The following is a 26,290-nucleotide window of genomic DNA, read 5'->3' as shown; positions in this document are numbered from 1 at the left end:
ATTCTACTTTTCATCCTTTCTCTCTAGTTCTACATTGTTAGGGTAAACCCCAATGTTCTTTTTGATTGGGTATCAAGAGCAGGCGGAGATTGTGTTCTATGGTAATTCCAAGTGTGCTCCATATGAACATGGTGTGAAGCTAAAGTTCAAAAGGTAAATAAGCAGTCTAAAAGAGGATCAAAGTTTTTGGACAAGGTAAAAACTTGTACTTAGTGAAAGGACTTCCTTCTCTTGTAATCTCATATTTTTAATGAATATGTTTTTATTTCTGAAAAAAAAAATGCACTTAGTGTTTTCTTCAAAATGGATTTTGTAATCATTAGAGATCTGTGGTTTTTTATTTTTTAAGACCATATTTGGTTGACTGGATATGATATGGGAAAGGATAAAAAAAAGGATATTATATCATATCCCATATTTGGTTGGTGATGGGATAGTATAAACAATCTCATCACTTATCCTATCATATGTTCAACCAAACATAGGATAGGATAAGTGGTGGGATATATTATCCACCCCTTTTTTTATATCCCTTCTACATAGGATATGTTAATCCTATGCTAAAATATGGGATATGCATATCTAATGTATCATAAATTTATTTTTTTATCTACTCATTTTGCAAAATAAAATTTTTTTATTATAAATTAAATTTATGGTTAAAAAAGAAAAACCAAAAAAACATTTATAAAATAATATTAATATATGTATTACTTAATATATACATATATTATTTTTATATATTGAATAACATAACATAAAAAATATTATTCATAAAGTTTAAATATTCTAATCATGAATATTATTAAACATAAGAAATTTTTCATTTTTTTTAAATAGAAAATATTGGAGTGTGATATAATTTTTATTTTAAACATCGAAAAATAATATATATTTCATATTATTTTTTATTTATTTCACAAATTAAATATAAACATGATATAACATATCTCATTGGATATAATATCCAAGGTCATCATGTCCATTAAATATGTATTTCCTATCCAATGAGATATGATATCCTAGGATATACATATCTCATCCTATCCTATCCCACCACATTATGTCCATTGGATATAATATCCAAGAACATCATGTCCTATTAAATATGTATTTCCTATCCAATGAGATATGATATCCTTGGATATATATATCTCATCCTATCCTATCACACCAATCATAGTCTAAAAGATTTTCCATACTAAATCTTTGTATCTTTGTACTTTTATCTCCCGTCTCTCTCTACACTCTCAATTTCATTTTATTCTACTTGAATAATATATTATTGATTAATCCGCAATGTTTGGAAGAGCAATGGTATTTTATTAGTGCATGTGGCTGAATATACTCACTATTATAGATGATGGCCTTATATGTTTTTGTTCCTATAGTTATGGGAGTTAATGAAATTAATTATTATCGATGAATGATTGCTTAAACTATTTGCAATTGTTTTCTTATTTGCATGTGACTTGCATTGCTTAAACGGTTTGAGAGAGTGTTGCTACATCATTATTGCTTTTGTTATATATCATTTGTTAAAAAAACTAATAAAAGAAAAACAAGAGAAAATCACAGGGATAAAATTTGCAAGTCAATATTTGCAATTTTTAAAAGGGCACTTATCCCCCCAAAACACCCCACCCCTCGCCCTTTTTCCCCCCTCCTGCACTAATGTGTGATCCATGACTAAGATTAATCTTCAAGGTCAAAAAGGGCTCAACGAAACAACATTGTTTTGTTTCTGCTTTTCACAAAAAGGTATAGGCAAATCGATATCATTTCAGTTTGATTTTTTTTCAAAAATTAAGTCTCAAAATGATGTCATTTTTGCATGGATTAAGAATAAATATATATATACCAACATGGCCTCAAACCACAGAAGTAACCAACTCAAATAAGCCATTTGATCTAGAGAATATATATATATATATATTTGAGTTGGTTACTTATGTGGTTTGAGGCCATGTCAAGGTTGAGGATAAATTTGGATAAAAGTGAGTTGATTCCAATGGGGAGAGTGGAGAATGTAGGAGAGTTGGCTCAAGAGTTTGATTGCAAGATTAGTGCGCTCCCTTCTTCTTACTCGGGTCTTCCCTTAAGCGCTCGTTTCAAGGATGTAACAGTTTGGGATGGTATAGAGGAGAGACTTCGGAAAAGGTTATTGATTTGAAAGAGACTATATTTCCAAAGAGGGTAGGCTTACCCTAATTCGAAGCACCCTTTCTAGTATGCCTATTTATTTTATGTCTTTGTTTTGCGTCCCAAGGGGAGTCAGATTGAGGTTGGAGCAAATCCAAAGGGACTTTCTTTCAGGAGGAGGGGCCCTTGAGAGGAAGCCTCATTTAGTAAGTTGGTCTATTGTCTACTCAAATAGACATAAGGGTGGTTTGGGAGTGAGGAATTTGACATTGCTCAATAAGGCCCTCCTATGCAAATGGAGTTGGCGTTTTGCAATGGAGAGGGAGGCCTTTTGGAGACAAGTTATTTGTGGGAAGTATGGGGAGGAAGAGGGAGAGTGGCATTCTTGTGAAGTGAGGGAAAGGTTTGGGGTTGGTTTATCAAAAGCCATCAAGAGAGAATGGGGGGCAATGGGCGACAATATGGCTTTTTCTATGGGAAATGGGAGGAGAGTTGGATTTTGGAAGCACAGCTGGTGTGGCGACGATCCTTTATGCACCACTTTGCCCTCCTTATTTAATGTATCCTTATCTAAGGAAGTTTGGGTGGAAGATGATTGCAACCATTCAAGAGAGGGAGGTTGGGATCCCCGTTTCTCTAAGCAGCTCAATGATTAGGAGGTGGTTGACGTGGAGCGTTTCTTTCAGAGATTGCAAGGAAGAAGGATGTGTAGAGATGTTGAGGATCAGGTGGTATGGACAAAGTTGCAGGATGGTAAATTTACTGTTAAATCTCTCTACAAAGCTTTGTAATAGGAAAGACAAGGGGAATTTCCTACTAGTATAATTTGGAGCTCATGGGTCCTACCGACGGTGGGTTTCTTTGCTTGAGAAGCTACTTAGAATAAGATCTTAACCTTAGATCGGATTCAAAGGAGAGGGTGGTCTTTGTATAACAGATGTTATTTGTGTCATTCAGAGGAAAAGCCTCTTGATCACATTCTTTTGCATTACAATATTGCAAGGAGTCTCTGGCACTTGTTTTCTCAGTTTGGGGTGTCGTAAGCGCTTCTATTTTGAGCTAGAGAGACATTGTTAGGTTGGCATGGATCTTTTGTGGGTATGAAGAGGAAAATAATGCGGCAGGCTACTCTCATGTGCATTTTCTGGATAGTTTGGAAAGAAAGAAACAATAGAGCATTTGAAGATGAGGGTCATTCAATTCAAAAGTGTAAATGTTACTTCCTTTGTAACCCTTGGGCGTGGGCTAAGGGGTTTTTAGTTTTTGGTCCCTCTTTCGTTGTTGATTTTGTAGATTGGTTGGGCTATGATTGAGGGGGTGTTGTTCTTATTAGCCCCCTGCTCTTTTTTTAGGCACTCTTAGGCATCCTTTGTGTACTTCTTGTGTACTTTGTGGGGCGCTTTTTTGGAGTGCCTTGCTCCAATCATGTAGTTAAGCTCCTAAAGTGATGCCTTATTGAAGCTATGGCAACCACATCACAATACCTTACACTAAACGCACCATTTAAAACTATGATATTAAGTTACTCTTTTACAACCAAGGATGAAAATATCGGTTTCAACGAATATATCGGTAACTTGATTTTATAGATATATTGGGATATATCAAAAACTATCGGTGGATATTTTGACACAAAATATCCATAAGCCGAAAAATTGATTAAAACTCATGAGAATATTGTAAAAAAATTCTAGTAAATGATAAACATATAATTTTATCGAAGAAATTGATACTGATATTTAAGTAAGTTTTTTTATTTAAAAATATAGATAAATTTATTTATAAATTTATATTTGTCTTATACTTGGTTTGTATATAAAATACATGATAAAATAATTAAATTCAACTTATTTATAATGATTTTATTTTAATTAATTTATAATATATATATATGAATTCATACACGAATTCAACACAAATAAAGATATGGTGTAATGGCACAAGGCATTGCTCACAAATGTGAGGTCCTCGGTTTGAGTATTGGTCCTGTGTGTAGTGAAGTGAGCTTTTTAAAGTGTAAAGTATAGCCATCCCACATCAATAATTTGAAAGAGAGCAAAGCCCAATTCAAAGGTTGTCGCCCTATAGTAGCAATGCTTATATTGTAGGTTGTTGGGCTTACTGGACTGTCTTATCATGGCCAATGCACAAACAGGTTGAATTTTTAGATGAAACCCATTGAAAGGTGTTGACATGGCACCAAAAAAATTGTCAATAACATCGAACCATCCGCGAATTTCAATATATCGTCGTTAAATCAGCAAAAAATGAGAGAAAATCCTGAAAAATCGGATGATCAACATATTTGTGCTATTTGTCATGTCCAAGCCCTCCGATTATATTTCAAACACTGTTTACAACTAAATGACTATTCCAAACCGCCAAAGGACCTTCTATTCCTCTTTTTCGATATTTCTCAGAAGAAGCACAATGGAACAATCTTTCGTCCCACCTCATATTTCTTTTCCTTGAAAATGTCATGTGAAGACAATAAAACATCACTATCTATCTCAAGAAGAGCTAAAGACACCCCAAAAAGGGAGAATATCAAAGACAACAAATTGGAAGACCATCTACAATAAATAAGAATATGGTCTACAATTGACACAAATAATATCTACTAACCACATTGACATCCACTTAGTTTATCAACCTTTCAAATGAAAGAAGCTAATTTTGGATGGCACTTTAAAATGCCAAATCTCTCTACCTGAGAAAAAGACAAGATTGCATGCCAAACTTGTGTAGAAATTGGTAGGATCTAAGAACAAGCCCTTGTGAGATGCCTCCCAAAACAGTCCTATGGTCAAAGGCCGCTACATCTAAAATCTGCAAAAAGGGCGCAACAAGCTCCAGCCCCCTTGGACCAACTCATGCAAAAGGGAAGGATTTTAGTCCATTGGTTTTGATTTGTGTAAGTAGTATGAATTGTAGTATAGCACATACTTCATGGTTTTTATTATTCTCACCCTTTGGTATTTCTGGAGTACTTCCTAAGACAATATCTTTTATAGGCAATAAAAGATAATATATTAATTGCACCTTAGAAAGGGTACACCAAGGTACACATGATGTATTTAATATGCACAAAAGGCTATCCAAGGAAAAAGAAAACAAAAACAAGCTCCCTCTTCTTCCTTAGGGCTCAACCAATCGATAAAACCTATCATAGACATTGAGTGATGATCTATGTATAATCTGACTCATCCCAAATATTTAAGAATAACTTGAGTAGTTGCATAGAGGGATGCTGAGAAAAGGGAAAACGAAAGTATGGTTTTTTGTTGTATATAGAAGCTACAAAACAAAAATAATTTTTATGCTTAAATCAATCACAATTGAAGCTGAAAAATGTTTTTGAATAGGCTAGAAGATCAATAGAAGATGGAAGCTCTACTTCTACAGATTTTATTGATGTTTTGAGTAGTAAAGAGAAGCAGAAAATTTTGTTCTCCTCCTTTTTTCTTTGTTTTCCTTCTGTCTTCTTGGTCTTTGTTTACATCCCTGGTGCATGGTTTGCAACCCCTCTTAGCCTCATTGGATAAAATCTTTTACATCTCAAAAATAATAGTTTTTATCTCCCAATCAAAGAAGCCCCTCTTGAATATAGGGGTCTACCTAGCTTGAAAACTTAATCCTTCCATCCAACAATCCACCAACTAAGCATCTTAGAACATACATATACTAAAGAGTAGATAGACACTTCCTCTTCCAAGAGGTCAGCCACTTCTTAAATAATTCCTCAATAGGTTCCAGAACTGAAAACAGTTTAAAAGCCACCCCTAAGGATAAGCCCAAATAGGTAGCTCAGAGTTGCACCATTTTGCATCCAGACCATGAGGCCAATTGCTCCACACCCTCCACCTTTCACACCAGATGTCACTTTTGATCAAGTTAACGTTCAGCACTAAGACCACTTCAAAGCATGATGGAGTCCATCTCAAATATGATAACTATTACTTTTCTGCTTCACAAAAGAAAATGGGTCACCAGCAAACAGAATGTTGGAAACCGCAAATTCCTTTTCATTTAATCATTCTCTTTGCTTCCAATCCACACCACCAATTTTAAGAAGATTAACTGTTCTAATCCTAGGTTTCTAACCATTTACTTTCAGGGTGCAAAAACCACCACCACTTCAAAACCATTTGCCTTACCTAAAGCATCAAAAGATTCTAAATCCATGGTAAAGGTGGAATATGACTGCATCTCTAATGGAAAACTAAACTTGGCATTTCCTTTCTTCAACTCCCCCAATATAAGTGTTGTAGGTTGGATCTATACAAGCAAAACTCTATCAAAATATGAAGAAGCATAAATCATGCAAGTAATTATAACTTTTCTCCATGAGCTAGCATTCATCTCTATGCAAGACCCAATCCTTTTTTATAGGCAAATAAAAATTTATTAAAAAGCACCTCATGAAAGGGTGCACAACCTATACTACAGTTTCAAACGGTCCGCCTATTTGACTGGTGAAGTGCAAGGATGTCAGCCTGCCTGCATGGCGTCTTGAGTGAGGAAGATGCAGGTCAACAATTGTGATGGTTCTGGTTAAAAATCCAAAAATATACTAAAGCAATGATCAAGATGCAAAGTATACTAACCTACTCAGTCCTGGAAACAGGGGTGCAAAAATAAAAGAAAGGAATGATTAGCTATCATAAAAAAGAAAAAGTGGCAACACATAGAGAAACAACCATACCAGGTATGTCAGCTGCTTGGAGACACGTTGCAGCTCTCCCTGCAATTGTAATTCATAAAAAGCTCACATCTCAATCTGGCCTCTTAGATCCAATATCAAATAAACTAATTCTTCACAAAGCTCAAGAAAGAACAAAAGGTTCATAAGCATTCGAAACCATCAAGTTTTGTAAGATATACCCTTTTTTATCTACTAGAAAAAACAATAATAATAATAGTAGTAGGAACAAAACATTCTCCATTTGGTGGCTTAAAAAAGTGTGGAAAATGGAAAAAAAAATTAGGACCTATTATGCAGTGGAAATGAGGAATTGCTTTATGTTTTGGAAAACAGAAAATCAATGAAAAGACATAGAAAACATGTTCTTTAACTCGCCTTCAAAAATGCTTTCGGATATGTTTCCTGCAAAGAGGCCATTTTAAAATAACACTAAATGTTGTGTTGTGTGTTTCTAAAAATTCAAATATTTTAACCATCGAAATGATCCAAAAATGAACACATTCATTGTTTTCATTTTTTTAAATGAGAACATTTCGTCTTTGCTACCACACAAGCAATTGAGACATCCATTTAGTGCTATTTCGATTTATTAACAAAAAAACAAAAACCTCAACTTAATTCAGACTGATAATTGCTCACGATGAAATTGAGCAAATATAAGATTTCCACTTCATTTTTTACTTTCCTCCAGTACCTAGGCGACTGGACAGACCAACCGTAGAACTGTAAGAGACAAAATAAATAAATAGATAAGAAGAAAAAGAAAAAGAAAAAGAAAACAAAGACGGACATTGTGAAAAAACAACCAATGATTTCTTTTCTCTCCTTTTCTTTTCTTTCAATTTCTTAACAGCCAAACGGAATCAATCATTCCGTTTCTTCTTTTATTCAGAGACACCAAGAAAATGAATGAAAAAACAACCAGTGATTTCTTTTCTCTCCTTTGCTTTTCTTTCAATTTCTTAACAGCCAAACGGAATCAAGAAATCAATCATTCCGTTTCTTCTTTTATTCAGAGACACCAAGAAAATGAAAATCGCAACCCAACTCAGTCGGATAAAAGCCCAAAACACAATTGAGCTGAGCTTTTCAGCTCCTTGGGAACCAAAACAAAAGCCAAACATAAGAGTTCAACTTTTCTTTTCTTTTCCTCTTTCTCTACATGTTTCTCGTCATCCAAATGGAAAAGTGGGATTTCAACTTTCTTATGCTTTTCCACCATTTCCTAAGGAACCAAACAAACTAAGACCAGAAACTAAAACAAGAGAGAGAGAGAGAGAGAGAATTATATTTTGTTTTCCATTCCCAGATTTTCAGGATCGAAATAAAAACCCTAACCTTCAATCGATTGACTTGGAGGTCTCTGGCGTCTCCATGTTGAGCGTCTGTGATGAGTCTCTGGGAGAGATGCGGAGGAGGGGAGTGGGTGATAGTATCGGTATTCTCATAACGGGAGTGAGAAAATTCCAAATGTGGGGGAGAATGAGTGTGAGGGTACTGAGAGGAAGAAGCGTAACAGGGTGCAGCCGTGGAAGACAAGGCCAATTCCTCCACTTGGATCAGCTGGTCCAAGAAGTCTGCATCCCATTCTTCAAACCCCTCTTCTCCGCTCATTCCTTCCTCCTTTGGGCAAAGCCTTGACTCAGGTTCAGGAGAATTCAAATTTTAAGAGAGAAACACCTTACCTAAAAGGTGTTTTTGAAAGACGATCAGAAATACCTCGCCAAACCCAATTCATTAGTTTCATCCTCCTTTAATAAAGGCCTATTCGATTAAAAGGTACATTGAAAAATGAAAATTCCAAAGAATGAACTATCCCTGTGTTGAAGAGGTAAAGGAAAAAAAAAAAAGGGAGAATTATGTTTTGGGGGTAGATGGACCTCCAAATTAACAAAAGGTCCATGTAACTCTTCAAATTGAGCCCAAGACTAAATGAAAGTATGGAAATTGAGTTGAAGGATATTTCCAAAAATGCCCTTTGTTGATTTTGAGAAAAAAAAAATTAATATTTTTGAAAAATACTTTTATTTAATTTAATATTTTTTATTTAATTTAATATTTTAAAAAAATACTTTTATGTAATTTAATATTTTTTAAAATACTTTTATTTAATTTAATATTTTTTAAAAATAAATTTATTTAATTTAATATTTTTTAAAAATAAATTTATTTAATTTAATATTTTAAAAAATATTTAATTTAATATTTTTTTAAATACTTTAATTTAATTTAATATTTTTTAAAAAAAAATTAATTTAATATTTTTGAAAAAAAATTTAATTTAATATTTTTGAAAAAAAAATTATTGAAAAAAAACTATTTAAATTAATTTTATAAAATATTTTATATGTGTTTTTAAAGGGTATATTTGTCCGTTACTATTTCATATCCTTCAACTCAATTTGAGGAGTTATATGGACCTTTTGTTAATTTGGGGGCCCATCTACCCCCAAAAGATAATTCTCCCAAAAAAAAATCTCTGTATTTTCTATTTACTACTTTCAGCCTTTTCAGTTTTATTTATTTACTACATTTATGTAAATAGGTAATTTAGCATGAGGATTAGCCTAAACAATAGGTAGGAGATAATTTCAAAATTCTCTTCTTATCTCTTAATTGGTCACAATCTCTCCAATTTCTCTTTAATAAAATATTGATCAACCCCCACATTTGGTTTAATCATATTGGATTAAGTTATGAGCTATATTGATAGTCGCTTTGTTGTTACAATAGAGAGCTTCATAAGTAATGGATTAGGATTTTTCAAATCTTAAGTAGTTTGTTCAACCAAAATAAGTCACAAATTCCATGAGTAGTAGCTCAAAACTCTGGTGCAATGCTACTCCTTACTACCACCATTTGTTTTTTTACTTTTCCAGCTAACTAAGTTACCTCTAACAAAAGTGCAATACCCTAAAGTGGATCTTCTATCCATTACATTACCTGCCCAATCAACATCTATGTAGGCTTCAATCTACAAATGGTCATGATTCTCAAATGGTAATCCTCTCCCCAGTGTCCCTTTTTGATATATGAGAATTCACTTGATTGCTTCAAAGTGTTCATCTCTTGGTGAATGCATGAATTAACTTATTGTACTAATTGTAGAAAGATAAATTAGCTTTCCAACTAACCTTTGGTATTGTTCTCGATTTCTCATTTTTCCTATTCTTGCTTCTTCTAGTTCATGTGGTCCATTGGAGTCTCCACTGGCTTACAACCAAGTAACCCAATTTATGAGAGTAGGTCTAACACATATTTCCTTGGTGTGATAAATATTCTTTTCTTGGATTTTACAAATTCCATTCCTAAAGAAGATCTTTAAAATTGTAAGATCTTTAATTTCAAATTCTTATGCGAGAAATGACTTCAATTTGTTCAACTCATTCAAATCATCTTCATTTAAGATAATATCATCTACATACATAATAAGAATGACTATCTTTCCATTGCTTGAGTGTCTAAAAAACATTGTATGATCCACCTGACTTTAGAGATATCCTTTGCCTTTAACAACTTTTGTAAATTAAACAAACCATGCTCTACATGACTATTTCAACCCATAGAGTGCTTGTTTCAATATGCAAACTTTTCCAACTTCGTAAACATTTTCAAACCCTAGTGGCAAGTCCACAAAAACTTCTTCCTTCAACTCAACATTCAAAAAAGCATTTTTCACATCTAGTTATTGCAATGACCAGTTGAGATTTGCATCAATTGAGAGAACTCATATGGAATTTCATATTTATCACAAGAGCAAAGGTCTTTTAATAATCTATTCCATATGTTTGTATGAATCCCTTAGCAACAAGCTTGCCTTTTATCTTTCAATATTCTCATCCAAATTGTACTTAACTATGAATACCCATTTGCACACCCACCATCCTTTTTTGTGAGGCAAATCAACAATCTCCCAAGTTCTATTTTTTTCAAGTGCCTACATCTCTTTCAAAATTGTTGTCTTCCATTTAGTATGGTTCAAGGCTTCTTGTATGGTTCTAGGAATAAAAACACTAGATAGATTAGTGGTAAAAGCTTTATATCTATGACAAGACATATATTTTGCAACCAAACATATTGTGCAAGAATGAGAACCTTTCCTAAGTGCAATGGGAATATCAAGACCAAAGGAATTTTTTTAACTACCAGACTCAAGAATCAAAGCAAAATTAGGCATTGATTACCTATTTAATTTGAGTTGCCTTTATTTAGAGAAGTTTATTGGCATGGTTTAATTGGTTGATACTTTTTATCTTGATGATTCTTCCTTCTAAAGTAAACCAGAAGTTCACTTTGAGGTTTTCTTGGTAGTGTTTCTCCCCTTATCAATGATTTTTCATAGTCTATAATATTTAGACCAATAGAATTAGGATCAAACTAAGAAGAATTCATTGAAGAAGAGGTAGGTAAAAGGTAAAGAAGCCGACACTTTCCAAAAATGGTCTTCCCTCTCATTATTCTCCCCCTAAAGAGTAATTTTGGTGAAGTATGATTGGTTTTCAAAGAATGTGACATCCATACTAACAAAAAACTTTTTGGAGATAGGATTATAACACTTGTACCCTTTTTGTCTACGAGAATACCCTAGGAAAACACATTGTTCAGTCCTCGAATCGAATTTTGATTGATTATGTTTATGAATATGGACAAAAGCCACACAACCAAAAACTCTAAGAAGTGGTGAGGTAAAGATTCAAGTATGAGAAAAGACTTCTAATAAACTATTTAATGGAGTTTTCAAACTTCAAGACCTAAGTTGGCATCCTATTAATAAGATATGAAGTTGTAAGAATAGCCTCACCTCATAGATACTTAGGAACCCCTATGGCTTGCAAGTGATATTGTTTTATTGTGGGATATTAAAGCAAGTGGATTGAGGAAAAATACATTTTTTTTTAGAAAATTTACAAGAATTGAGTCAAAGAATTCTTTTCCATTGTTAGTCTTAAAGACTTGAATATTAGTTTTGAAACAACCTGGGCTAATTTCTAAGGGTAAAATAGTAAATAAGAAATACAAAATTAATTAATTAAATTTAATAAGGGTAGAAAAATCTTTTCACATTTAAAATCCCTAAGTATAAATTAGATTTTTCTAACTTCTTTATACAAAAACATTTTTACATGGAAATCCGATAAATCAAACAGCGTAAGGCAACATGGGGCTAAAGATTTGAGAGTTTAGGATTTGAAGATCAGTTTTTCTAGGTAATATTTTAACTCTTAGATTAATATTTTATATTTGTTAATCAGTTTTGAACATTTTAGATATTCTTTGAAAGATCTCAATTTAGATTAGAGTTTGTTTATTTAATGTTTAGATAAAAAATATTAGAAATTTATGAACATAATTTGATTTATTGATGAAAATAGAAAAATTTTGAATATTCAATTGAATAAATCTAATTAAATAAATAAATAACTAAAAATAAAAGAAAATAAATTCTAAGTTTAGATGGAAAAAAATTGGGTTTGTGCAGGCTCTAGATTGGAAAAGAAAAGAAAAAAAGAAAAAAAAAAAGGGTTTGTGGTTGTGTGACTGGGCCGTCAATTTAGAGGGAAAAAAAAAGGGAAAAAGAGTTTTAAAAAATGGTTGTGCGTGTGAGATAGTAGAGTAGAAAAAATATATATATAATAGTTTTATTGGAAAATGGTAGTTAGTTGCAAGAGGGTACTAACTAGTGTGGAGTTCGAATTAAAAGAATAAAATAAAATTGCTTTTGGGTGGCTTAGAAGTTTAGTTTAAAATAAAAATAAAAATTTTTAGAAGTTTAGTTTAAAATATATAAAAGATACAACTTTTATGAAATTTTGAAATCTCACTTATTAAATTGTTATTGATTAGGAAATTAAAAATAATATAGATGATAATAATATTAACATAGGAAATTATTAGGATTTTCAAAACTATAATTTTAGATAAATAAGTGAGAAGTTAATTCTTTAGGATTAAATTCTTCAAAGTTTTTTAGTACTTTTTAGGTAAGGGAAATTCATGCAAATTTTGTAAAAGAAAATAATTTTCATTTTATAAGTTATTTTGAAATGTGTAAAATATTATTTTTATTTCTATGTATGCAAATTTTGTAAAAAAAATAATAATTTTCATTTTATACTTTGCATGAAAAATATGTTAGAATATTTTTCTTTTATTTATAAAAAAATGGAGATATTATGCTTTTGTAAATTTGAATAAATGAAATAAAGTGTTTTACTTTGATTTGTTTGGCTCTAATTAATAGGATATAATAGTGAACCTTTTTTTGTTTTAGTAAATGAGATATAATAGTTGACTTTTTGTACTATTGATGGGATATAATTATTAACCTTTACATTCCTTTGTGGAGTTTGTAATTATTGTGAACCATAACCTCTTGACATTTTGTTAGAGGTTACTAGTATTAATAGTGTTTGATTTCGTCCACCTTACAAAGAACAAATTTAAGGCTAGTCATCTATTTATAAAGTCTCACATAACTAGACACCTTTTGTTATTTGATAACTAGAGTAAAAAAAATACTTTGAATGTATTTGGTTTAAATTTGATATGAAATTGTATTAACATAAATATAAAAATATTTGGTTGAAAAGTTTTGGATGCTTTAGAATTTTTGAACTTAGAATGTTTTTTTTTTTTTTTAAAAGGATTATAAATTATATCTCTTATTCGTAATCAAAATTGAAAATATTTGATCCTTGAAAATGTATTAATATTTCTTATTAAGCTTTGAGCTCATTTCATTTCATTTCATTGACAATTTTTTGGGTACTTTTAGTTTAGGTGATGAGTGATGGTTAGGTTAGGAATGTGACATTGTTAGGAATTTTAGTTTAAACTCTTATTTTGGAGATTGTCTAAATGTTACAATTTAATTACTATTAGCTATTATTTAAGTTTGAAGTTATTTAGATAATAACACATTGGTTAGTGTGTTAGTTTTTTTTTTTTTAAGTTGAATTTTGAGGATTATAATAAGTTTTATTACCTTGAGTAGGAATTTGGAATTTAGTAAACTTCTGATTAAAGAAGATTGTTTGAGTCCTTTGGACTTTGAGTCTTTGTGCTTGAGGTATAAAATGACCATCATGCCCTTGGAGTGGGTTTTGGGTCGTGACAAGTTTGGAATTGCTTTTCAATCTTAACATATAATTCTTTGAATACTCTTTCAGCCTTTGACTTTTTTTAATAGGTATACCCAACACACACTAATATGGTCATTAATTAAAGTGATGAACCACCTAGTTTTAGTAACATTAGGAACACAAGATGGACCCCACACATTACTATGTACTAAAGAAAAATGTTTAGATTCTTCATAGGGCTGAGAAGGAAAATAAACACAGTAATACTTGGACAATTGGACAACTTTCATGTCGAAATAATAAGGGATTCACATTCTTAAACAAAGTTAGATACAATTGTTTTAAGTAGGGAAAACTAGGATGACCTAACATTTGGTGTCATAACATTATTTGATTTTCAATAGGAAAAGAGACTACACTATTGCCCATATTTGAACTTGTCCACTCTTCGAAGAATCATCATCAAAGTAATAAAGTCCATCAACCATTTTAGCACTACCAATCATCCTCTTTAAATGCAAGTTCTGAATTCACAATGAGAATTAAGAAATTTAACAATACAATTAGAATATGTTGTGATTTTGCTGATAAACGATAGATTACATGAAAGTTTTGGGAACATGTAGGACAAATTTTAAAGTAATATTCTTTCAGAGGACTATGAACCATTTTCCTACAACAAGTAACAAACTACATCAACAATTCTAACTTTTAAATTATCTAAACAAGTAGTGTATAGAGGTAAATAATTGTGATAGATTAGTCATGTGATTAGATGCACCTAAATCAATGATCAATTATGTAGAGTTCTTTAACGTAGTGAGGCCACTTAGAAGACTACCTTTTTTTAGCAAGAGAATCAGTTGGAATTAGAGTTTAAGAGGATTAAGCTTGATGTTGTAGCTTGTAGAGATGTTCTAATTGTTTTTTGCTAAAGGAAGATGTCTCAAATCTAGAAAATTGCATCTCTATTGCTGCTTGCATTCCTCACCTTGTTTTGTCTCTAAATCGACCATCTTTCCAATTTGAAGATTTTTCATGTAATTTCCAGCAAGTAACTCTTCTATGTCAAGGCTTATTGCAAAAATCACACTAAATGTTGCTTTTGTCTTAATCCTTTTGTTGCAATTTTTTTATTAGTTATAGTAGCTAGAATTTCTATTTTTGTGGTGTTCAAGGCAGAGTTCTTAGTTGAGAATCCCAACATCACTATCTTCCTACTCTTTTCTCTTCTAACCTTTGAGAATACTTCACTAGTAGAAGGTAATTGTTCCTTGCCTAAAACATAATTTTGCACCTCATCCACTTCTGCATTGAGTATTGTTAGAAATTCAAACACTCGATCATGTAGCTATTATCCGTGGCACATGCCCACTCATACTCATGAAAGAGATCAAGTTCTTGTTATAACCCTTTGAGAGTGTTTTAATACTTTGTAACACTTCGATCATGTTGTTTAGTCTCACGAATCTTTGTATTGATTTTGTAGATTTATGCTGAATTTCCCAAATAGGAATATGTCTTACCTAATGCCTCCCATATTTCTTTTGCACTAGTGAGAAACATGTGCGTTTAACCAATTTCTAGTTCTATAGAGTTCACAAACCAAGACATGATCATTGGGTTCTTCATATCCTAGATAGAATAGGTTGGATAATCTCTTCTTAGAGCCTTTGTTGCACCAATCAGATAGTCAATCTTTCCCTTTCCTCTAACAAACAACTTCATGGATTGAAACCATTTTAAGAAGTTTTGTCCATTCAATCTATGAATGGTAACTTGCAAAGTTAGATTGTCTCCTGTCCCTGATAATATGATCTTGAATTCTAGTTGAAAGTTCTCTTCAATGAGTCTTCAAATAAGTCCTCATCAGAAATTCCAAACGCGACGATTACACATAACTAATTTGCCAATAAAAAATTGAAGAACGATAAAAGAATAGTTTTCTATAGATTTGGAAAACAACCAGTATGAGCAAATATTGTTGATTTAAAGAACTAATAAAAAAAATGGTAAAAAACCAAGATGCATAAATATTGTTGATTTAAAGAACTAGCAAACAAAATAGGCGTCTTAGGATGTGGTGCTTTGATACCACGTTGAAGAGCTAAAGAAAAATATTCTTTGTATTTTCTATTTACTACTTTCATCCTTTATAGTCCTATTTATTTACAACACTTAATATAAAAGAATTATATTTGCATAAGTAATTTAGCCTAATGATTAGCCTAAAAAAATAGGAACTGCTATATTTAAAAATTATAGAAGATAATTTAAAACAAAAACTCTTATATCTTCTAATTTGTTGCACCAAATTTGTCAACAACCTTTTAAAAGATTAAAATATAACTTTTTTTTTTTAAGGATAAACATATGCTTTTATAATTTTTTTAATCTTTTATTTGTATTAAACCCTTTTTGGATAAAAAAAAATAAAAATAAAAATATCTAACCAAGATTATATGTGTAATTTGTATCACTTCAAAATTATTTTTTCTAAATATGGGTATTATCATATTTATTTAATCAAACATTTAAAAAAATAAAACATAGGTTTATGTCTTGTTATGATAATCACAATATGTCACATGTATAATTTGGTTTTATTACTTTATTCCTAATTTATGTCTCATTGTTTGTGCTTTGATCCTATGGTCAAACTTTAATATATTGAGATTACAAATTCAACAGGTATCAAATATATAGCTTCAAAATTTAAATATTTTTTGGGAACAATTTAAATGACCAAAATAAAGTTCAAGGTAAAAAAAAAAAAAAAAAAAATCCTAAAATAACTTTGTAGCTCTTGTCAAGGGTCTTTTAAGATCTAGGTAAGTTCAAAAACAAAAATTAATGAATGAGAATTCAAAAAGTATTTACAAATTCAAAACAAAAAATTAAAGAGGCATAGAGTACGTGGCCCTTCGGCAAGCATGTTGTTGCATGCACTGTTGTTTATAGATCCTGGAGAGAAATGTGTAAAGAAATTGTCAAAAGTCTAGGTTCTTTGGGAAGCTTGCTTTCCCCATCTCTCTGAACCTCCATTTAAGCAATCTTAGGACATCCTATTTTCTGGTCCTATTTCATATTAACTTGTTACTGGATGTCCATCCCCATAAGTCATTTCTTTCACCTAGTTACACATTGGGGCCCGCGTCCTACATGGCCATGCACGGACCTTTGGTGCACACTTTCTCTTTCATTGCATAAGATCCACTGCCAATGCTTTAAGATAGGAGATTCCTTTTTTGTCTTTAACTATTATAGCATTATAAGGCATATGGAATGTACTAACTTTATTATTTAAGGGATTATTAATGCATAGTGGTCATAGCATTTCGTGTAGACTTATATTATAATATTCATGAAACAATAATGTGCTTATTTCATGAACTGTAGTGTATTATTATTTTTATGGGCTCTTATATTTTAGGTTCTAAGCTATTGCGTGTTTATTAATTATTTAAAATGTTTGGTTTGATCTCATGGCATAAGAATTTTTATTTTATTCCTCATAAATTCATTTTAACATGAAAACAATTAAAATAATTTTTAACATTTATTTTAATTGCTATTTCTCAATGATCCATGGTAAATTAGTTTTCTTAAATTCTCTCTTTTAATTAATTTTAGTTTTAGTTAATTCTGAACAATAGGGAAAAATTGCAATTTTTAAAAATTTTAGTTTTGATTAATTTTAATAATAATGGAAAATTGGATTTTTTAAAATAATAATACAAAACAAGATTTTTTTTAGTTTTGATTAATTTTAATAATAATGGAAAATTGGATTTTTTCAAATAATAATATGAAATAGGATTTTTTTTTTATAGTTTCGGTTAATTTTGAATGATAGTGGAAAATTGGAAAATTTGAAATTTTAGTTTAAAATTTTTGAAATAGTAGAAAATTAGAACCTTTAAATTTTAGTTGTGGCTAATTTTGGGGGATAATTGGAAAATAAGAATTTGAAAATTTTAGTTTTAGGTTGACACAAATTAGTTTTTTGAAATACTAATTCAAGATTTAAATGATTTTTCGTGAATATAGAATAAATTAGTTTCATGATTAATATTTTGATGTTTAATTACTAGTAGTTTGGTTTTAGGTCGATTTTATGTTAAATAAGTTTTTTAGAATGTCAAATATTTAGCTTCTTGATAATAACTTTTCTTGAATGTTAGTATGTTTCATAGTGGTGGAAAGATGCGTTGTAAAAATTATAAGTTGAGGGGAATTTTGGAATTTTTTAATATGAATAGTGTCGGGTCAACACACCACCAACAAGGCAACCACCTTGCACCCCGGGCCCCACTTCTGCATGGCCATGCATGGTCACCCTCCAGTGCACCACTCAAAGATCACATTTCATCCTTTTTTTTAGTCTTCATGTTTGATATCAAAACTTAATTTTCCAAAATTCCAATTTTTTTTTAGATTTAATTTTCTAGAACTCCCTTCTCGAAATTCCAATTTTTCAAAATTTCATTTTTAAAATTTAATTTTCTGAAATTCTATTTTCAAAATGATTTTCCCAAAATTCCAATTTTTTAAATTTAATTTTTTGAAATTCCAATTTTCCAAAATTTCATTTTTTAAATTAAATTAAAATTTGAAAATAATTTTCCAAAAATTCCAATTTTCCAAAATTTTATTTTTTTTAAATTTAATTTTCCAAAATTCTATTTTAAAAATAATTTTCCCAAAATTCCAGTTTTTAAATTTAATTTTTCGAAATTCCAATTTTCCAAAATTTCATTTTTATTTAAATTTAACTTTCTAAAATTCTATTTTCAAAATAATTTTCCCAAAAGTCCAATTTTTAAATTTAATTTTCTGAAATTTCAATTTTCCAAAATTTCATTTTTTTTTTAAATTTAATTTTCAGAAATTCTATTTTCAAAATGATTTTCCAAAATTTCATTTTTTAAATTTAATTTTTCGAAATTCCATTCTCAAAGTTCCAACTTTCCAAAATTTTATTTTTTAAAATTAAATTAAATTTTCCAAAATTCTATTTTTAAAATGATTTTTCAAAATCTCATTTTATAAATTTAATTTTCCGAAATTCCATTCTCGAAATTCTAATTTTCCAAAATTTTATTTTAAAAAAAAATTAAATTAAAATTTCCAAAATTCTATTTTCAAAATGATTTTCCAAAATTTCCTTTTGTAAATTTAATTTTCGAAATTCCATTCTCGAAATTCCAATTTTCCAAAATTCCAATTTTTTAAATTTAATTTTTCGAAATTCCATTCTCGAAATTCCAATTTTCCAAAATTTCATTTTTTAAGTTTAATTTTCCGAAATTCCATTATCGAAATTCCAAATTTCCAAATTTCCAATTTTTAGATTTAATTTTCCTATATTCCATTTTCAAAATAATTTTTCCAAATTTCCAATTTTTAAATTTAATTTTCCGAAATTCCAATTTCCCAAAATTTCCTTTTTTAAAAATTTAATTTTCTTAAATTCCGTTCTCAAAATAATTGTCCAAAATTCCAATTTCGAAAGTTAATTTTCCGAAATTCTATTGTCAAAATAATTTTTCCAAAATTTCAAAATTTTAATTTAATTTTCCAAAATTCTATTCTTGAAATTTTCATATTCCAAAATTCAAAATTTATTTATTTATTATTTTTATTTATTTATTTATTTTTTGAAATACCATTCGGAAATAGATTTCCAAAATTTCCAAACTTATTTTTAAAATTCCACTTCCAAAATTTACAAAAATTTTCCAAAATTCTAAATTTAATTTTAAAAAAAATTCCATTTCCAAATTTCTAGAATTTCAAATTTGATTTTCAAAACTCCCATTTTCAAATTTTTTAAATATAAAAATGAATAAGTTTTCATAATTCCAAAATGATGGAATTTATGAGAATTAATTCATAACAAAAATAAATTGGGCTTTGGTGGGGGCGCAACATTCATAACATTTCTTTTGAAAATAATTTAAGTTGTGCACTCGATTTTGTTTGATTTTGATTTGGTTTTGTATGAGATTTTTTACACTTGTCATTGTACACTAACTTTGTTTTCATGATAACGCTTTATTACCCGCTACTAAGATACACTCTTACTCTTACTTTGTTTATTATTTTGTTATCATGACTTATTTTTGAACTATGATCATTTTGGTATCCATTGATCTCCTAGTTAACTATCATGTTTGTTTCACCTTATTTAGTAGAGACCCATTTTTAGGGGCTTAGAGGGGTGCTATGGTCTTTACCGTACCTTCCTAATAAGTAACCTAATCTCCGAACTCAGACTCAGGTTTTTCGCAAACAACTTTTCCAAAAAAATTAGGAGTCCATTTAGAGGTTTTATTTTTACTTGTTTTCCCTTTTAAAAATAAATAAAAGTAAGTGGCGACTCCAAGTCTTTTTAAAAAATCATACTTTTCACCAAATAAATGAAAAGCGAGTCTTGCCATTTGAGTGAGAATGCATCATTAAAAATGAGGGGTCCACACATACAATAGGAGAATTAGTAACTCAATGATAGTAGAGATAGTCTTGAAAGGGTGACATGTTTTACTTTGTTAGATTACGGACACTAGTTCATAAGAAAACTAAATGCAATGTATAGTAGGTCATGATCAACCCAAGCACTTAATGCCTCATTGTTAGTTACATAGGTTATTGGAGTATAATTAATTCTCTATAGTGGGATATTGAATCAACTTCAGAATTGGAGTCTAAGGGAGCAAGTATTGTCCTATGGGTCATAATGGTCCCCTCTCATTCATGTACCTTATTGGCACGGTTTATGAAGCTTAGATGGATTCTAGGTTCACTTTTGTGCATAAGGACATTTTGGTAATTATGTGTGGTTGCACAAGGGTAAGTAAACAAGGTCTCTGGATTAGGTTATTTGATTAATTAGTAGGCCTTGCTAGATTAATTAATCAATTAGCACTATTTTGGGTTAGATTAAGTGACCTAAACCTTTAGTGGGCTCAAGTTACTTGAGCCAATGGGGAATCCTATAGATATCCCTTTAGCAGTTAGGGTTTCCATAACTTTTCTAAAGAGGTAGTCTTCCATCTCTAAAGAAAAAGAGAGTCATAGCCTCCACCATTTCTTTTTTCTCACCGAAAATATGCCAAGATTAAGGAAGAGTCATAGGGTGGAAGATCTTGGGTCTACCAGACTTTCGATGACATCAATTTGATTCTTCAACACTTAGATTCAAGGTTTGGGAACATCTAAACTAAAAGGTAAGTATTTCAGTCTTAAAAATCAATTTTTTGAAAAATTGGTGTTGCTTCTATTACTTAGATCTAAGATGCCAACATAACTACTACTAGCCTCAAAATCCTTTAGAAGTGGTAAAAACATAAGGCACACCTTGTAGCTAGACTTGCAAAAAAAAAACCTTCCAATAAGTTGTAAGATATATGCCTTAGTGTAATACTAAGTAGATTTCTTCTCATTAGCATCCGATGCTAAAGTGACAAAACTCTTTCTCAACCATGTAAAAAGAAAGCGTTGCTTAAACATACCCTATTTTTTGTCATTTAGCATCCAAATCTTTGCAATCGATCTAAATTAACATAGAACTCACAAAATTTAAAACATAAATCAAATGACCCTAGACTAGTATCTTAATTCTCATGAGATTTACTAAGAAAAAACCATACTCTTATAGTTGTGATCGACCTCACGATAATCTCACTTAGATGAATCCTCCAACGGTACATGTGGCTTGTACCTCATAATATGCTATAACTTTGACTCATTCATGGTAAAAACCCTTTTTAACATAACATTGGTAGCACTGACATGATAAGGATGGAGAAATGACTTTGCTTAAAATTAAGGATACTTATGAGTCATGCAATACAAATTATTTATATCCATTGCACTTTCTTTACAAGATTTGTAATCACAAAGGTTGATGTAGACCCCAAAATTTGTCTAAGCCCATTCTCACACTTCATTTTATTTTATTTATTATTATTATTATTATTAGGGCCCATTTGGTTGTTCTTAGGTTTATTCTTTTTTATTTTCAACCCAATTTTCAAGCCTAAATTTATTATTTTCAAAAAATTAATCATAGCCTTTCATTTTCTGTTTAATCTTCACTATTCATTTCAAACCTTAAGAAACCTAATCTTTCCTATCCTACTCTATCTCTTCCACAGGTACCCCATTTTTTTTTTCTCTTTCTCATTTTCCTTCTCCTTTACTCATAACTCCCATTTTTTTTCTCATATATTTTTTTTTCTTTCTTTTCCTTCATTTTTTCCCCTTCCATTTTCTCTCCTTTCATTGCACCATGTGTGTGATCATCATTGCCACTTTACCCACTACTAGCCTCCATGACACCATACCCGCTTCATGTCATCATCTCTTATTTCCACCTTTTTTTGTCGACACTACATCCATCTTTACCTCCAAATCTTGTCGCACCCATTATCCCACACTTGTACAACCATAATAGCCCTATTCAATTCTTCACTTTGCAACCTCGTGATGTGGCTACCATTGATGTGATATGGTTGGAGCTTCTACCTCTCATAGTGCCAATTGTGTACCCACTTAATGCCATTCCATTTTTTTCCCTAATTTTATTAAAAAAAAAAATAGGTAAGCCTTCTTTACTTTTTTTTTTCTTTTTTATCTTTGCAATACATTGTTTGAAGACTTGGGCTTAGTTTATTAGGCTTAACTTATTACTGATATAGTCTAGGAGTTTTGGATTTTAATTTTAGTATTTGCTTTGGGCTTTGCATGTTATATTGGGATTGGTATTTGGTATTTGGTTGTGCTTTAAGTTGGGCTTATTGATGTTGGATTAAGCCTTGCATTGGGTTTGAGATATATTATGGCTTGACATTCATTTGGGTCTTGCATATTTGTTTATTTGAGCTTGTACTTTGCTTTGGGCTTTTATTTTGCATTGCTTGCTCATTGCTGAGATGGTAACTAGAGGACGAAAAATAAGACTTTGGATGTCTACCAAGTGGAGGGCTAGAAGTTGATTACATGAAGATAAAGTTGTTGAAGGTTATAAAAAGACGGTAAAGAAAGGTGGGAAAAGGGGAGGACAACTATAAGATCTCTCTATTCTCTTTATATTTTATGAATTTTAGTTTTGTGAGAAGGTTGACATATTTTTTTGTATATTTGTGCTTCATTTTGGAAGTTGTTGGAGAGTTATTAGACATTGGGATTGCACTTAAAAGGTTACATTTGTTCATCATTGTCTTCCTTCATTCTTTGCAATACATATTTTATTTGTTTTATTTTTCTTATTCTTGGATTTATACTTTGTTGTTGTTGTTGTTTTGTTTTATTTGACACATCTGCTAGCTTTTTTGGTTTTGATAAGTTATGCCTTGTTTCGTTAGATAATAAAAAATACATTATGTTAGGTTCTTTGTTGTTTCAATTGGATATTTCTAATAAATAAAATGAGGAATAATGACCAAAGATATCTTTTAATAAACTAATAATAATCTTTTTGTTTGTTAAAAAATAATTTTGATAAATTGATTTTTTTTCATTTATTTGTAGATGTTTTTCTTAAAAACTATATTTTTTTTGTGTAAACAAAATAAAATCCAAAATAACTTTTTTTTTTTTTAAAAGAAAAAACCCAAATTCCTTTTTTTATTGGTAAATTGAAATATTTTTTTTAATGAAACAACAAAACTGTTTTGTTTTAAATAAAACTTCAAAATAAAATTGAAAAGAATATGTTTTTTAAGTAAAAAAAAATTTCATTTTTTATTTTTAACAAATTAAAATTTCCCTTTCAATAAATTGTTTTTTTTAAAAAAAAATAAATCTTGTATTTTTTAGAACCTAAAATCATTTTTACTAAATTTTAAACCATTTTTTTTTAATAAAGATTTTGGTGATTTTTTTTGTTAACTTAATTCTGAATGGAAATTAATTTAACTTAAGACAAATAGTTCTTAATTGTATTAAATAATCCTCTCCCATTCAAATACCTAGAACTTCACACAGTTAGCCCTTCCAAAGTCAATTGAAATTAGGTAACCACTCTTTATCATGCAAGATGATAAAGGGAATGTAACCTTACAATTTCCAAAACAGGAAGGATCGAGTAGTAGAATTTATACTCAAGGAAGTAGAACTTCTTCTCATCCTTGACCATTTTTCGAGATGAGTTCTTGAAAATCTTCTGTCAAACTAGACAACGTAGATTTTACTCTTAACATTCCTTACCCTAGGTATGTTACCCATGAGTCACCTCCAACTTCTCCAACACTCTCTCAAATGATGCCAGAAAAACCTAACCAGTTAATGGTTATAGATAACATGGAACCTTTCCAAAAAGATAAAGATTATCTTAGGAAAGAACTTCATCTTCCAAAGCTTGATCAAAAGAGAAACTGGTTTTTCTCCAACAAACTCACCGCTTAAACTAGAAATGCATTTAGAGTTGAATGGTACAAATGTATGGAGAAAAATAGGATAGATATTCCTATGTTTACATACTCCGAAATGTATGCTTCAAATAAAAAATTGACTACCCCTTCCTAGAAGTCAATATGTTTCAAAAAGGTTAAGCCTGGAAAACAACGTCAAACAAAACCACAGTTTCAAATCATCCCCCTTTAGAAGAAATAACCATAACTACTCAAAGCACTGAAATAATAACTTCCTATTTCAAAACTATAAATTCAAAAGATATTGAAGGACATACGACAACATTAACAAACTATAAAAGCCTTTAACAACAAAATAATTTTACAAATCAAATTCTAGGTACTCTCTCATCTCAACTTGATAGGATAGAAGATAAACTAGAAACACCTCAAATTACTAGTCAAATTGTTACACCTCAGTTTCTAGATAGAAACCTAGACAAATATCGTATGATTTTCAAACCCGCGGAGATAGGGAATAAGACACTTAAACTTTCAAATAATGATGATTTAATCAAATGTTTAACAAAAAGAATTGAACAGTTAGATCTTACCTAAAAACCTTCAACTTCAAATACAAAGTCCGTAAATGTTATAACAGAAACTTCAAACATAAATCAAATAAGAACCATATTTGAGGAACAGGACCCTCAGGCAAATAGGATTAAACAACAGTTCAAACAACAAACCAAAACTAGGAATTATTATCCTAGAACAACTTCTCCTGATCTTTAATATGAAAAAAAGAATCAAATCACCCAGTCAAAGTATGATGGAGATGACATCTATGAATGCAACATAGATGGTGTAAGTGAACATCAAATCCTGAATATTCTTCAAGAAATGATCATGACTTCTACAACCTACAAATCTAGAGGAAACTAGGACCATCTGATCGGTGTACACCTCATTGCAAGATTCATCGGTCAACTCAAAGGATGGTGGGACAATGTTCTCATTGAAGATGAAAAAATTTACATTCTAACTAGCCTAGATGATAGAGGAAATCAAAATTTGGTTCATACCTTGATATTTTCCATAACCAAACACTTTCTTGGAGACCCAATTGCCGTCCAAGCTCATACCTAAAAAATACTTCAAAACCTTAGATGCAAAAAACTTGGAGACTATAGATGGTATAGAGATTTATACCTTTTTAAAGTCTACACAAGACTAGATACAAATCAACCCTATTGGAAAGAGAGATTTCTTAATAGATTACTCAAATCCTTAGGACATAGTTCAACTTAGAATAAAAAAGAAACATAATGGTGTTATACCTTATGATTCTTTAACCTAAGGCTAATTAAGTAATTTTGTAAATCAAGAAGCATTAAATCTTTGTTCTTTGCTCAAAGTTAATGCTACTATAAAAAAAAATCTTAGAACTTCAAAAAGAGAGTTAGGGTCATTCTGTGCTCAATACGGGTATGAGAAAATTCTTCCCCCTCAGCCAAATAGGAAAGATATTATAGATCCAATAAGAAAAGATTAAATAAAAAATATTCAAATTTCAAAGAAGAAGAACCCTATTATAGGAAATCAAAACATAAAAAACATTCAAGTAAAACATATCAAAATTTTTCTTCAAAGAAAGTTGATAACAAATAAAATAAAATGTTTCAAATGCAATAAAATGGGACACATCGCCCCAAATTGTAGAGTCAAAGAAATAACTGCAAATCTAGATGTAGGAAAACATCTCAAACAACAAATGAATAACTTAATCAAAACAGAGTCACAGTTGGAGTCATCCAGCCAAACCTCTATAGAAACATCTAATGAAGATCAACTTCTTTTGATAGAAGACGGTTCTTCAAGTGAGTCAAATAAGTCTTCCTCACAATCATCTTGTGATTGTGTAGAAAACTACTTTTGTAATATCAAACAATTAAATGTAATAAACCAATGAACAAAACTTCCTAATGGAACTAATTGATAAAATT

The 26,290-nt window shown here is 30.4% G+C and overlaps 1 protein-coding gene across 4 annotated transcripts in view; it reads right to left on the bottom strand.

Moving 5' to 3' along the window:
- Positions 1-8,630, bottom strand: part of LOC104882239 (protein SENSITIVE TO UV 2) — a 67,776-nt gene extending 59,146 nt beyond the window's left edge. For 2 of the 4 annotated variants that reach the window (XM_010664556.3, XM_010664562.3), the window contains exons 1-2: positions 8,186-8,615; positions 6,848-6,886 (exon numbers count right to left, since the gene is read on the bottom strand). In XM_010664556.3, the coding sequence (XP_010662858.1) occupies positions 6,848-6,886; positions 8,186-8,461 (315 nt within the window). In that variant the 5' untranslated portion in view covers positions 8,462-8,615. Of the gene's footprint in view, positions 1-6,847; positions 6,887-8,185 lie in introns of all 4 variants that reach the window. The other 2 variants (XR_002031707.2, XM_010664566.3) reach the window with 2 other exon arrangements.
- Between the last annotated feature and the right edge of the window lie 17,660 nt (positions 8,631-26,290).

The sequence above is a fragment of the Vitis vinifera genome, chromosome 2 (genome assembly GCF_030704535.1).
Source record: "Vitis vinifera cultivar Pinot Noir 40024 chromosome 2, ASM3070453v1".
Classification (NCBI taxonomy): domain Eukaryota; kingdom Viridiplantae; phylum Streptophyta; class Magnoliopsida; order Vitales; family Vitaceae; genus Vitis; species Vitis vinifera.
Note: the sequence above shows the minus strand (reverse complement) of the source record. Positions and strands in the feature narration are given on the sequence as shown.